Here is a 13,860-nt window from a genome sequence, read left to right on the forward strand (position 1 = left end):
GCACAACCAACACTAAACCGTGCTTTGAGCGAGGAGCCCCTGGCAGAGCCTCCTTGTCCTAGCTGCAGAGGCGGGCAGAGCCTCCGCCCCCCCGCCCCGCCACTCGGGCCGGTGCTGTAGGCACGGCCCCTGGCCGGGCGGCGCAGGGCAGAGCCGTGTCCCGCCGCGCCCTGACCGCCCGCCCTCACGGCCGCCCGCCCGCCTCACCGGCCCCTCAGAGAGCAGGCGCCCCGCGCGCGGCCACCCCCGGCACCCCCCACCACCCGCCTCTGCGCGCGCACCGCCCCCCCCCAGCTGGACCAGCAGCATCACGTCACCCCGCGAGCGCAGCGCGCAGGCGCAGCATTGCGGTTCCCCTGCCCGGGCCGCCCCCCCGCGGGAACAGCTGGGGGCTGTACCCACAATGCCGTGCGGCGCTGCCCGCTCCGCTCCATCATGGAGGCGGCCGCAGCAGCTGGCGCAGCTGGCGCAGCCCCGCCGCCCGCCGCCGCCTGGCCCCGCACCCCCTGAGCCCCGCGCACCCCTCGGGCTCCAGCATGAGCGGCGGCAGCGGGGGCGGCTCCTCGGCACCCGGCCGCTTCGCCGACTACTTCGTGATCTGCGGGCTGGACACCGAGACCGGGCTGGAGCCGGACGAGCTTTCCGGTGAGTGGCCGCGGGGTCGGGGGGCGGCGGCCGTCAGCGGTCGGCTCAGTGGTGGCGGCGGTGGGGCGGCAGCCCCGGAGACGGGGTCCGGCCTCGCCGCCTTCCCGCTCCACGGACGCCGGGCGCTGCTGGGGCGGCCCCGGGGCACTGCGCGGGGAGCGGGAGGGAGCTGCCGGCATCCCCCGCCGCCCCTCGCCCCGGGCAGCGGCGCTTGTGCCCCGCGCCGCCGGCACGGGCGCCTCGGGGTCTGTGAGGTGCCCTGAGTGCTTGGCACGCAGAAGTGCCCGGCTGTGCACAAGCGTGTGTTGGTAGAAGTGTACCCAACTTCTTAACCCCCCCCAACAAAGCACCTCATTTAAAGGGCCTTTTCAAAGTCAAGGCTGCGTGGTGGCAGTGGTATTATTTTGGATCATCTCTGTCTTAACAGCGATGTACTGTGCTCTTTTTGGAGCTTGGTTGCATTTATCAACTTTTAGTCAGGCTCCTGGACGTTTGAAACACGCAGGTAATCTTAATGAATCAGATTTGGGAGAGAAAGTGAAGACTTTTTGCTTGTTCTGTATTAAGTTTTGTTGTAGCAGAGGATAAGAGTTCTCTTCTGGCAGTATCTGAAAACAAATCGGATTAGGAAGTAATTACTCTGTCAGATGAGAATGTTCACACCCAATACACAGTGAAACCATATCAATCTGTCTCACAGCATTGTGTCACACCTGTGTTTTTAAGGTTACAAATCTGTTCTTGGTTTTAGCAGCACCTTGTTTCAGCTTTAGTTTCACTGTACTGACTTCAGTTAGATTGCTGCTTAGCATCTTCAGCTGTTCAGAAAGATACAGGAATGTGCTGGTGAAAACCTGACCTAACATCAGTACTTTGTGTGTTTGAGCTCAGAACTTGACCAGTGATATATTCTTTCTTTTTTTTTTTTTTTTTTTTTAAATTAGCTTGCTATTATAAGATGTCATGAGGGTTTTTTTTTAACATCATTCTGTTTTAAAAAAAGAACTAAATACACTTGTTTCTTGTATAGTGAAATTTTTGTTATTAGAACTCCCTTCTTACATTGAACTCTCCTAAATTTTGGCTATGATGAAAACTTTTTTTTTTTGCTTTTAATGGCTTCAAACAAAATTTCTCGTCTGTTCCTCATGCTGAGCAGTACCTTACTCTAGAAGAATTCATGTTTGTCTAATGTTAAAATCACTGTAGACTGCAATTCAATTCTTGAAGAGTGAATACAGCATAACGGTCTGCTCTATAATGGCACTTTAAATTACAGCATCAATTTAATTTAAGAAATCCAAGAGAACAAAATGCAGTATAATTTCGTTGAAGGATATGTGAGGTTCTACAGATTTTTCTTGATTAAATCACAAATGAACAAAGTTTCTAGATTGAAAACAGTTTCTGATGTTAATTTTGGTTATTCATTTAGTACGTATCTATTTGTGTAACGTAGTGCAAGGCACATAAATAACTCCTCTCGCATAATTAAATTTAAAACCAGCACTATATTACTTTGAGCTAGCTACCTAATAGTAAACTGGAAGACGTCAGTGCCTTTTTCAGAATATTCTGTCTGAGTGCACAGATCTGAAAGCTGGAGCGTGATGTTCTTTCTGTATTTGCTTTTCTGTCAAGGACTACATCTATAGTATGTAAAACTGTAGTGTGCAATACATCTTCGATTCTGTTATTCCACCATGATACTGTAATGGTGTTGCTTGTGACAAGGTGTGGGTTTTAGTATTTATGGGGGAGACTGATTTTTGCATGATTTGAGGAAAATGTTTAAAAAAAGAGGGGGGAAACAAGGGGGAGGGGGATAAATTTATGATAACGTCACAGCATATGAACTAGCTGGAATTCTAGTGTGTTTTCTTACGTTTGTTGTGTTATTGATAATGCATGATAGTGTGACTGATAATGCTTTCAGATTGTGTCTTAGCTTGTAGCCTCCTCCGGTGTCCACTGGTATAAATGGAAAGGGCCTCTGATTCAGTGGGTTTTGGATAAAGCTTTGAAACACTTTGTACTTCCTGGAAGGCTTTCTTGTTCGAATGAAAGGGTTATTGTGCACTGTTTTTTTTTCCCCTCCGCCTTATTTCTGTGCTGAAAATTAGATTCTGAATCCTTGTACTGTTGAAACAATTTGCTTCGTAAGTGTCCATTGTTGGGAGAGAGGCACTGGCCCTTCAGCTGGAGGATGCAGGGGTGGGGAGCAGGATGCTTCCCCGGCACGGTGAAGCCGGGCACAGCGGGTCTCTCCAGGTTTTTCCTGCGTCAGGGCTGCCGGAGCGCAGCCTGGCATGATGTCATCTCCACCCCACCGCCGCCGCAGGGAGCTGGGCCGCAGGGAGCTGGTGGTCGTTGCCAAGGCCCCCGGGGATGCTGCCGGCAGACTTTGTTCTCACCAAGCTAATGAAACTGTATTTCGGGTATTCGACCTTAATATTGATGGTACGGCGTTTTCTGCAGACTTATAAATGAAGCATAAGATCATGAATTGATGCTCAGTCTAGTTACTTTGCTTGAAGAGACACCTCTGATAGCGTTTTTCCTCTGCGTGTTGGAAGCTTACTAAATAGCACAGCTGTGACGCTTTTTCCTGAAAAAGTTGGCTGACTGATGGAAAATGCACAGTATATGTATATATGTTTGTTTTCTTTTAATATAGTGAGAAATAGTGTATTTAGGACTTTGTAGTTAGCATGTTCTCTGTTGCTAGGGCTTTTTTATCCCCAAATTAAAGTGATGTGGTTACCTGGGCATCCTTTCTTATTTTGATAGTTGTGTTCCCACTGGATGACTTGTTAAAGCAAACAGAAAAAAATTTACTAGGCCGTAGTAAAACCAACCAACCAACCAATCAAAAAACCAACAAAAAACTCAAGCTTCATCCAGCTTAAGCTTCACCTAGTGTCAGTTGCTGAGCTGGGCAAGAGAGGAGCTGAGACGTATTTCCATGTTTCCAGATGGTGTTGATGTGCCAAAAGTGATGACAGAAATCTCTTAAGTATGCTGCAAAGGTCTGTTAAAGATACATTTCCTTCATAGAGGAAATCACAGAATGGTTGAGGTTGGAAGCGACCTCTGGAGCTTGTCAGGTCCAACCCCCCTGCTAAAGCCAGGCCACCTAGGGCCAGTTGCCCAGGACAGTGTTGAGACCATTTTTGAATGGATGGAGACTCCACACCCTCTCTGGGCAACCTGTGCCAGTGCTCAGTCACCCTCACAGTGAAAAAGTGTTTCCTGATGTTCAGATGGAACCTCCTGTGTTTCAGTTTGTGCCCGTTGCCTCTGGTCCTGTCATGGGGCACCACTGAAAAGAGCCTGTCTCTCTCCTCTTTGCACGCTCTCTTCAGATATTTATATACATGGGTAAGATTCCTCCCTGAACCTTCTCTTCTGCAGGCTAAACAGTCCCAGCTCTCTGAGCCTTTCCTCATATGAGAGATGTTCCAGACCCTTAATAATCTGTGTGGCCCTTTGCTGGACTCTCTCCACTATGTCCATATCTGTCTTGTACTAAGGAGCACAGAACTGGGCACAGCACTTCAGGAATGGCCTCACCAGAATGGGGTAGAGGGGAAGGATCACCTCCCTTGACCTGCTGGCAGTGCTGTGACTAATGCAGCCCAAGATACCGTTTGCCTTCTTTGCACCGAGGGCACGTTGCTGGCTCGTGGTCAACTTGGTGTCCACCAGGAAGTAATGAAATACATCAACTTCCAAAAATCTTGTGTGTGTAATATAATACCATAATGCTGCAACATTATGATAGGATTTCTTAATTTAGATTGTATGATTGTGCCCTGGAAAGGTAATGAGAATGAAGCGGTGCCTCATCTCATCTTCAGCTGGAGTCCCTTGTGTGTTGAGTTAGTTAGATGTGATACAAATGATGGTGGAAATACTTGCACTATATGGAACTGTTGGAGTTTTTGTTCTACATTCTTTTTCACTCAATGTTTTGTTTTCTTTTCCTCTGCTGTGATGTGTTAGCTTTTAACAATTGCTTGTCAATAGTTTGTTTATTATGGAGTGGCAAAACAAAGGATCAACTTGCCCTTGCATTACACTCGTGTAATTGTAGGCTGGGAGTTGCTATTACAAAATACCGAACTCAGACCCAAATATCTGAACACCGTATTCTAATCTAAGATTTTCCATTGCACGTGCCTTAGTAGTCTTGAATGTCATATCATGAAGATGATAATAGTTGTTTCAGAAATAATAGTGTTACAAAGGACAAATGGTGGAAAAAAAAAAAAAAAGCTTATAATCTGTGAAGAAAAGATTGATGATTGAATAATAGGATTGTTTTTAAAAAAATCTTATTCTGGAAGACTAAGGCCAGTGACTAGTCTGTCACCTGTATTTCTTTCTGCCTTTCTTCCCAGTTGGAGCTAGTCTTTTAAGATTTGGTCCAAAAATTAATTTATTTAGTGGATGGACTTGTGTTCCTTTTGCCTAAGTCCTTATCATGATGCTTTGAGTTGTCCATCTGATCAAGAGCTTCATCCTTAAAGGAAGATGAAAATGAGCATTAGGTGAAGCCCGTGTGTCCAGGAAATGTCCTTCTTGTAGACACCCTTCATGTGCCTTTTCAGAATCCATATTAGATCTCCTTTCGCTCTAGTGTGTAATGATGTTATACCATTTTAGTTGTTCTTAGTATCTCGTATCTTTTTTTGCATTTTGTTTTTCATGATGTTGAGGCAAGATCTGTGCGTGTAATTTATGTAGCATAACAGGACTGATTATGAGTAAGGCATCTATATGCTGGCACAGTGGCTGCTTTATTAGTGCTAGGGTGTGAAATTCTAGAGGAAGATGATACATGGTGTGTACTATTTACCCAGCTCCACTCAAAATTGATCTGACAAACTGATACAAGAGCAAGTGTTTCTTCTCACGAGTAAAATAGAAACGTTGTCTCACCTCATCCCTCTGTCTGTAACTGAATTGTTGCTCTTTTTCTGTTTTGTTGGCTTCAGATTTAAAATGACAGCTTATCTTCATAAATTTCCTGTTGGTAGGGTTTATTTTAACAGCATTCTGTATCAATATAAACTTTAAAAAAATATGGGTGTGGTGAAATGATTGAAGGCATTTGTCACTTATATAAGCCAATAAATTGCTTAGTATTTCGGAACTGGGGTAGTAGTTTCCTTTGTGGTAGTCTATGTAGCAATGCTGTTACCAGCTCCTGTGTTAGTTTCCACGTTCAACAGACTTAAATAGTTACCGGCTTTTATTTTGCCTCAAAGGTATTTGTAGGGGGTAGCTAAAGGGAAAGAGGAGCACACTTAATTTAAATTAGCAGATATTCTTTTCTGACTGACATTTGACCTGGTTTGTGTTTTCCTCTTTTGGGTGTTTTTATCTTGCAATTAAGACATGGCATTTGGCATTGGAGCCAGCTGGGATTCTTGCAGTGAAGCTCTTCTGCGATACTGTTTGTTCCTAGGGTAAATAGTGTGTGAGTAAATTTCTCCATCTTTGCTGTGGTAGTAGTACCAACACTTGCTACAGAAGTAAATTGCATTGGTGGGAGCCATTGCGTGATTGTTCCAAAGGCTGAAGTGTTCTGTGATTTTTGAGGTTTTGTTTTTGGTGGCTTTTTCCTCGCTTCCTCTTTGTCCATAATATGGATGGTATTGGTGCAAGCTTCTCACAGTTCCCTCTAATGGTGTGCCTCTTCCCTTGGGGATTCATTCTGAGACTGAAAGGGAGGTTTTTCAGTTTCTTTGCTTCTCTGAGATTGCTAACCAAGGTGTTCACTCTGGGGGGGGCCTCTCCAGTAGCACCAAGGCCGAGACCACATGTTGTTTTCACGTAGGTCACTGTGGATGGGCAGGAGATAGCAACAACTTTTGGCTGGACTTACACTGGCACATGTGAAATGTTTTAATCTGGATAATAGTTTATTCCGCTCCTCCCTGCCCCCTCTATGTTTTCCCAAGAAGCTGGAGCTGTTTGCCATGTGTGAGTGCCAAAAAGATCTTTTGTCTCTTTGGGAACTGAGGCAGACGTGCTAGGGTAGCTGATATGTAGAATAAAGAATGGGAGAGCTGATGTAAGGGGGAAGCAGCTGTACTTTGCTGAACTACGTTTAAAGCTACAGTTTATTAGGTGCTATTTCTATAATGCCAGTCTTGTGATTATCGTATTTGTATTTTAGGTTAAACTGATCTGTGTGCTTTGCAAAATCATCCCCTCAAAAACCTCCTAAACTCTTCATTCTTCCACCCTTCAATATTCAGTTACAAATTTGGCTTATTTGGAAGGCTCTTAGGTAGGGTATGGGGGAGGAGAAATTGTACAGGTTCTTGATTTGAGAATAGACTAAAGATGCTAAAACAGTGTCTAAAGAATTAAAGTTTACAAGTCTGACTTTTGAAGCCTTTTAAAGCAGCCATAGGAATTTCACCTTATTAAAGCAAGGCGTACAAAGTAGGCTGATGTGGCTTTTTGTTCCTTTGGGTTTTTTTTGTGTTGTTTTGTTTTCCTTGCAGTTTCTTTTGCAAGACAGAAACTATGCAAAGGGAACATCTTAAATGGATTATATGGGAAATACTGCCATTTGCAAATATGAAAACACTCCTCCCCGTCTTCAAATTATTGATCCTGTAGTTGCAAAATACTACAACTGTTTTTATCTGCCTTGTGACTTCAGTGGTGCCCTACTTGAGCGTTCTTGGTAATGACTTCTCTTACTTATCTTTTGAATTCCCTCTAACCTGCAGGGCTCATGTAGCAGAAATAATGCACATGAAGTGACAATGTCAGAAGCAATTACTTATTGATGTATGTTGTGCAGTAATTATTGTCTCTGAATTTCTTGACAACCCTTCCGGATTTGTGGTTTGTAGTCAAGTTTGAAGTGAACTGGAATGTTAACCCTGGGAGGCATAAAATATTATTGTGCGGAGAAATTATCAAACATTCCAACACAAACTGATGAATGATGAAGAATTTACTTGGAGTGCCTCTGCTCAAGGCTTGTTTCTTAGTCTTTCCAGGAAAATACTACTTTGCTTATGGTTTGATTGGCAAGAGACCTTTCGTTTCAAACTACCCTGTAGAAGTGTAGAGTATTGCCTTTTTTATTCAGTTTTTGGCTCTTACTGGTTGTATGATCGGCCACAGTCAGGTACAATGTTTACCTCTGTATTGAGTAATTTACATATTGATACTGAAGCATCTTGAGAAAGAAACTTTATTGCATTTCACGGGTAAGTGTTCTGCAGACAGATAACATGGCAGTCATAAGCAACCTTTTAATTTTCAGATATAGCAATATTTCGGTGTTTAAATGAGTGAGGAAAAAAGGTTGGTTTTACAGACACAAGTATTCTTTCAGCATGACTTCAGGAGAGTTTGGAAAAGTTTTTTTGCGATTGTAGCTGCTGCTGCTTGTGTCCACAATTGCTCTCTGTTGCAGAAACACAGGTCAGAGATCTTGAGGTTGCTGCAATGTATTAATCTGTGCATTGCTTCGGTCCTCTACAAGGATAAATTTTTATGAGCTGTTCTACTATTTTCATATATTACTTACTCCTCCTTAACTTGCTACTCTCAGCAAGCTCCCTTACTAACTGTTGTTCCTGATTTTGCTCCCCAAGCCCAGCACTGTCCTGCTGAGCTGTCATCAGAATTACATTGGGGAAGAGAAAAGTCCCTTGAGTTAACAAGGTCAGTGCCAGCTCTAACCAGCATAAGACTGTCATGCCCCTTTCTGGCTCTTTTATGTGTGTGGTGTGGGAGCTTGAAACGTGAAACAACTCATTCAAAAGTTTTGCTGAAGGCTGGTAAAATTTCCATTATCAGTATGTCGGTCATTTCTGAGAAGGAATATGTCAGAGGTTTTTATGGCAGCCCAGGCCCATCTAACTGTAGATTGTTGTGGACTTCCTTTCCCTGTCCTTACTGGGGTTGTGTGCTCCTGCCTCCTTCCCTTGCATGAGGACTAGCTAGCCCCATTGGACATGGTTCAGTGCAGCAGGTTTCAGGGAGCACCAGACTTCGGTGTGAGGAAAGAGGCTGGTAATGTGCAGCCATCGATTGAATGGGCGTAGGTGCCCTGAAGCACAGCTGCGTTGTGGGCCATATTCAGAAAGTTCTTTAGACTGAAATCCATGTGAATGATCTGCAGAACACTGACCTGACCTCTAAGGGGTTTGTGATCCAGAGGGTACAAGTTACCTGCGATCTGTGAGGTTGCTTTAACGCTGCAGGGTCATCGCAGGCAGTGAGTGTTGGATAAATGTCCCAGTGTTCACGTCTCCCCTGGCAGTGTGCTCAGGATCCATGAACTAACCTTCCCCACGCAGACGTCTGCCCTTGTGTGTGTTAGTAGCCTTGAGAATGTCTGCCATTTTACAGGTGAGACCTTGTAAACAGGGCCTAATCTCAGCTTGGAAAATGAAGGAATCTGGTTGTATCCACTGAATGAGGTGAATTGATAGTTCTTTTGATAATTCGTTCCATGAGTAGTCCTGAGTCTATTATGTGTGGGTGACGAAGTGTGCTCTGGGAAGTACTTGTGTGGTGTGTATGTGGGGTATTTGGGCTTTTTTATTTGTGTGTCTTTTTTTTCCCCCCTTTCCTTCATATAAAGTCTTCCACAGTTAAAATGATTGATAACATAATGTTTTGTTTTCCTCAAGATGGACCAGAGAAGGGATTTAACTCGTAATCTTGGTTCTGTGGAACCATGAGCCATTGTCTGTGTTTATGACTTTGAATGAAGGGGCGATATGCAGTTTTAAGTGGTTAACTTGGACGTGTGACTTGTGTTTTCAGGACTGGATAAAAGTACTGGAGTTTGTTCTTCCTGTTCTAATCAGGTTTTCATATTGAAAACATTTTTTTTTAACCAGCCATGAATCATGCCTCATGAAGAAGAAAGGTAAGCTTGATATGCTACATGTGAAAGGAAGAAAGCTTGAGAGAAGTAGTTGGTGAGATGATAAGGAAGGATATAGTCAGAGCTAAGATAAACTTAAGAGTTTGTCATATCCGTTGACCACACTGTCAGCACATCTGATTAATTTTCTGGTATTAGAAATCACTTCTATTTTAAAAATAGGAAAAAAAAAAATCAATCAACTTGATGACTTTCTTACAGGGCATTTTTTGGTGGGAGGGGCAGTCCTTATTGAGGCAGGTTGCTGCAAAACACTGTTTTCAAAGGTTAGATAACGAAGTGAAACATACTGGACAGGGCTCTCATACTGAGATGGTTGTGTAGCTGAACTTCTTGTATTTTATTGACCTCTGTATGTCATTGAAACCTGCCTGAAAGGCTTCATGTGTATTTTAAAATACGGCTTTCCTCTTCGATGCAAAACCTCAGTGGTATCCCAGAAGAATACAAATACTTGGTTAAAGGACTGGACAGATGCTTCAATAACATTTGATCCTTGTGCTTTTACACAGACATGTTTCCATCAGTCGTCAGAGTGGAGTTGGAGGGCGATGGGAGTGTAAAAAGTGGGGACATTTAACTGAATGGGACATGTCACTGTGAAAGGAGATCCGCAGTGGTTCAGGAGGGTTCCCCGAGGTGGTCTGTGCTGCTTTTTGCCCAGGCTTTCCTGAAGCAGGCTCACTGGGTCCGCCAGTCTTAGGTAGGCATGAGGAGAACAGCTGATTTCTATATTAAATATGCTTAAAATGTGCTTGTCTCTACTTCTGTTTTATATTTCTAGTACACGTAAAAGAATTGTGTTCTATTCTGAAGATCACAGAATCACAGAATCAACCAGGTTGGAAGAGACCTCAGGGATCATCGAGTCCAACTGTTGCCCTTGCACCACCCTGTCAACTAGACCATGGCACTAAGTGCCGTGTCCAGTCTTTTCTTAAACACATCCAGAGATGGTGACTCCACCACCTCCCTGGGCAGCCCATTCCAATGTCTAATAACCCTTTCTGTAAAGAAATTCTTCCTAATGTCCAACCTGAACCTCACCTGGCGAAGCTTGAGGCTGTGTCCTCTTGTCCTATCGCTAGTTGCCCGGGAGAAGAGGCCAACTCCCACTTCACTACAACCTCCCTTCAGGTAGTTGTAGACTGCAATAAGGTCACCTCAGAGCCTCCTCTTCTCCAGGCTAAATAACCCCAGCTCCCTCAGCCGTTCCTCGTAGGTCAGACCCTCCAGACCCTTCACCAGCTTGGTCGCCCTCCTCTGGACTCGCTCCAACACCTCAACATCTTTCTTGAAGTGCGGGGCCCTGAAAGATAAGCCACCCTTTTCCTTTCTTAGCATCTTCTGTTGCACATATTTCAGATCTATTGTGTAATGGAAGTGGCACACCACCCCCAGCCCCCGGGACTCAGAACACGCCTGTCATTGTAATTTTGAGTGCTGCTTCTGTTGCTCAGTTGGAAACAGACCGAAATATCTTTTTGTGAGTCTTTTTGCTGTGGCTAAAGCAGAAAAGTAGTTCTGTAAAACAATTCTGTTTTTTTAAGAACATTTCCTTGAAAATTTCTGCCAGGCTGTCTTGATTAAAATACATTGTGTCTATCTGCTTTCCTGGGTTACCTGCAAAGTAGTTAAAGAATGAAAAAAGGAGTTTAGGATGCTTTTAAAGATGCAAGCTGAAGACTTTTTTGGGGGTTTTCTTGTTTGTTTTTTAAAAAGCTGCCTTAGATTCTTGATGGTTTCTTGTGCCACTTCCCTGCCGCGCCTCTTCCCGCCTTCATTGAAACGGTACCAGAAAAACAAAAACAAAAGCTTTTGGTTTCCTGACCTTACAATCACAGAATGCAGATGTCCTCAGCTGTTTTTCTGTGGTGCTTTAAATTCATTGTTGCAGCATTTGAAACTATTCCAGAGTGTGTGTGGCAATAGGTTTTGTTATCAACTAGATGAATGCTGAAACTTAAATGATGAATGGATGTCTATTAATTCCTAAATTTTCATTTGCCATAGAGGGCTTGGAAGAATTTATGCTATCAAAGCAATGGATGGTCAAGAGATTATTTATATCCAGTGGAGTTTGCACTAAATATCCAGTTAGTGAAATGAACTCTTGTTTTTTTCTCTCAATTCACAGTGACATTCTTTGTGTTACAATTCTTGAATTCTGGAAGGCAAAAGAAAATGGGGAAACGACAGGATCTTTTACAATTGACAGTTTAGGGTTAACTTGTCTCTTTGTCCTTCTTATCTTTTTAGTGAGTGCAGTAGGAAGAATTGTGTTGTCCATTGAACGTTCAAATGTATGTTGTATGCTGAAATGAATGTGTTCTCATAGGATAAGGGATTGTTACAAGGAAGTTTGGATTCCCTAGATGGCAAACAGGAAAAAAAAAATTAGAACCTTTCATCACTCTTGTTGTTTTCTTCCTCTTCTCTCTACTTCCTCTAAAGAAAGTCCTTTAACTTTTATAGATGAAGGATGGCACCTCACCCAACATACATTTCAGTTGCACTTTAGATACCTAAATAGAGGGCAGTGTGTTTGTAACACACATTTACACCTTTGTTTTAGAAAGGCAGGCAGTGGACTTCCTTTGCCTTTGCGCTCTTTTGTCAGGGAAAGTGGAACAGTAACTTGCACAAAGAGGTTTTTAGAGGAAGTCCCAGATGTGAACATCGTAGGTTGTAGATCCATTATAAATCCAATGGAATGACAGCCGCTAGAGACAGTGATTGAAACCCCTGATTCATTAGAGACAGTGAATGAAACCCCTGATTCCAGTTGCTTAAACAGCAGTGCTGCAATAAAGTGAATGTCATCCTGAAGATTTTCTCATATGGATAACCTGATGCACTTTAAAAGCTGTTCCAGTCCCAATTCCAGAAGCAAATTAACTGGTCTAACCACTGCTTCAGCTTGCAGTGTGCCAGGTGGTCCTGCCAAAGGGGGAAGGGGGGATAGATGTGCAGGACAGAGGGTTTATGTGTTTCAGGATAAAAGGGAAGAATTCTTTTTTTGTGTATATCCGAGGAAGAGGTTTGCTGGGGAAGGGAGTCCTCTATAATGAGAAATACGTGCAGTTCTGTTTAAGGAGGAGGAACTGGAAGGAAGGAAACAAGTCATAATCTGACGGTATTTGTCCGTTGATGGAGTGGCTGTTTGCTCACAGATTTGGCAGCTGCAGCTTTTCTTGAATCATGGTTCCAAGAATTCTTGTTTAATGAATTTCTTACCTTAGTCTGCCAAACTTTGGATGTTTATTTATTTCCTACATTGTAGAGGTGTGGGGTTTTTTTTTTTCAGTTATATATGGTTTAATATTTGTTAAACAAGGAATCGGAGAAACTTACTGGTTTTTGTTTTGTTTTTAAAATAAACTTTGGATAATTATTAGTATATTAATAGCTCTCTAGCTATGTATCAAAAGGACTTTTCTTTAATGTTAGAATATGAGGTTCTGAAAAGTTAGAATGGTAGTGCTCTCCAGAGCTAGATCTAGGGTTTTTGTGGGGTGTTTTTTTTTTTTCCTTCTGTTTTTTTAAGGGCTGGAATGAATCAAGAGATTGCCATCTCATTTCACGTCTAGTATGGTACAGGCCATATAATTTAGTTACTTGTTTGATTATCCCAGTTTTGCTCTTAAGACTTGGAAATAGAATGTTTGAGCATTTCCATTGGCAAGTGAAATGTGGCAAGTCTTATTTTTAACAGAATTCTTTTGCCTTTGATTTTAAGACATTAGTTCTTGGCTTGACTGTCTTTCCATGCCTATGTGCATCTTAAGCACCTGTGTTTGCTTTACAATGTAACCAGGTCAACTGTTAGTCATCTGTCAGTTTGACTAACCAAGAAGCCCTCAAATCTCCCAGTGTACATACCACCTCTTCCCCCGGTGCCCCTCTCCCCCCACATAGCTCTCATTTGCTCCATACTTTCATCCTTTCTACAGTGAGGATTCCAGAAGTATGCAGGCTATCTGTTTTTCCAGACAACTATTTTTATTTAGACTTGGAACATGAATTTTAGAGCTGGAGTAATTTTATGTTTGGGGAACATAATTATTTACCTTAATGATTAATATGAGAATGATTGCTGGCTGAACTGGGAATCCTACTGCTGTTCATGACATTAGCTGCTGGCTGAACTGGGAATCCTACTGCTGTTCATGACATTAGCTGCTGGCTGAACTGGGAATCCTACTGCTGTTCATGACATTAGCTGCTGGTTTTAGATTAACTTAATTCTAAATGTGCTGTGGACTGCTGCCATTCTTGTA

General features: G+C 43.1%; 1 protein-coding gene across 3 annotated transcripts in view; it reads left to right on the forward strand.

Moving 5' to 3' along the window:
- Positions 1–472: 472 nt before the first annotated feature.
- DENND5A (DENN domain containing 5A) overlaps positions 473–13,860 on the forward strand; it is a 72,249-nt gene continuing 58,861 nt past the window's right edge. For all 3 annotated transcript variants that reach the window (XM_068398369.1, XM_068398370.1, XM_068398372.1), the window contains exon 1: positions 473–645. In XM_068398369.1, coding sequence (XP_068254470.1) covers positions 537–645 — 109 coding nt within the window. In that variant the 5' untranslated portion in view covers positions 473–536. The remainder of the gene's footprint in view (positions 646–13,860) is intronic.

Source organism: Nyctibius grandis, chromosome 4, assembly GCF_013368605.1.
Source record: "Nyctibius grandis isolate bNycGra1 chromosome 4, bNycGra1.pri, whole genome shotgun sequence".
NCBI classification, from domain to species: Eukaryota; Metazoa; Chordata; class Aves; order Nyctibiiformes; family Nyctibiidae; genus Nyctibius; species Nyctibius grandis.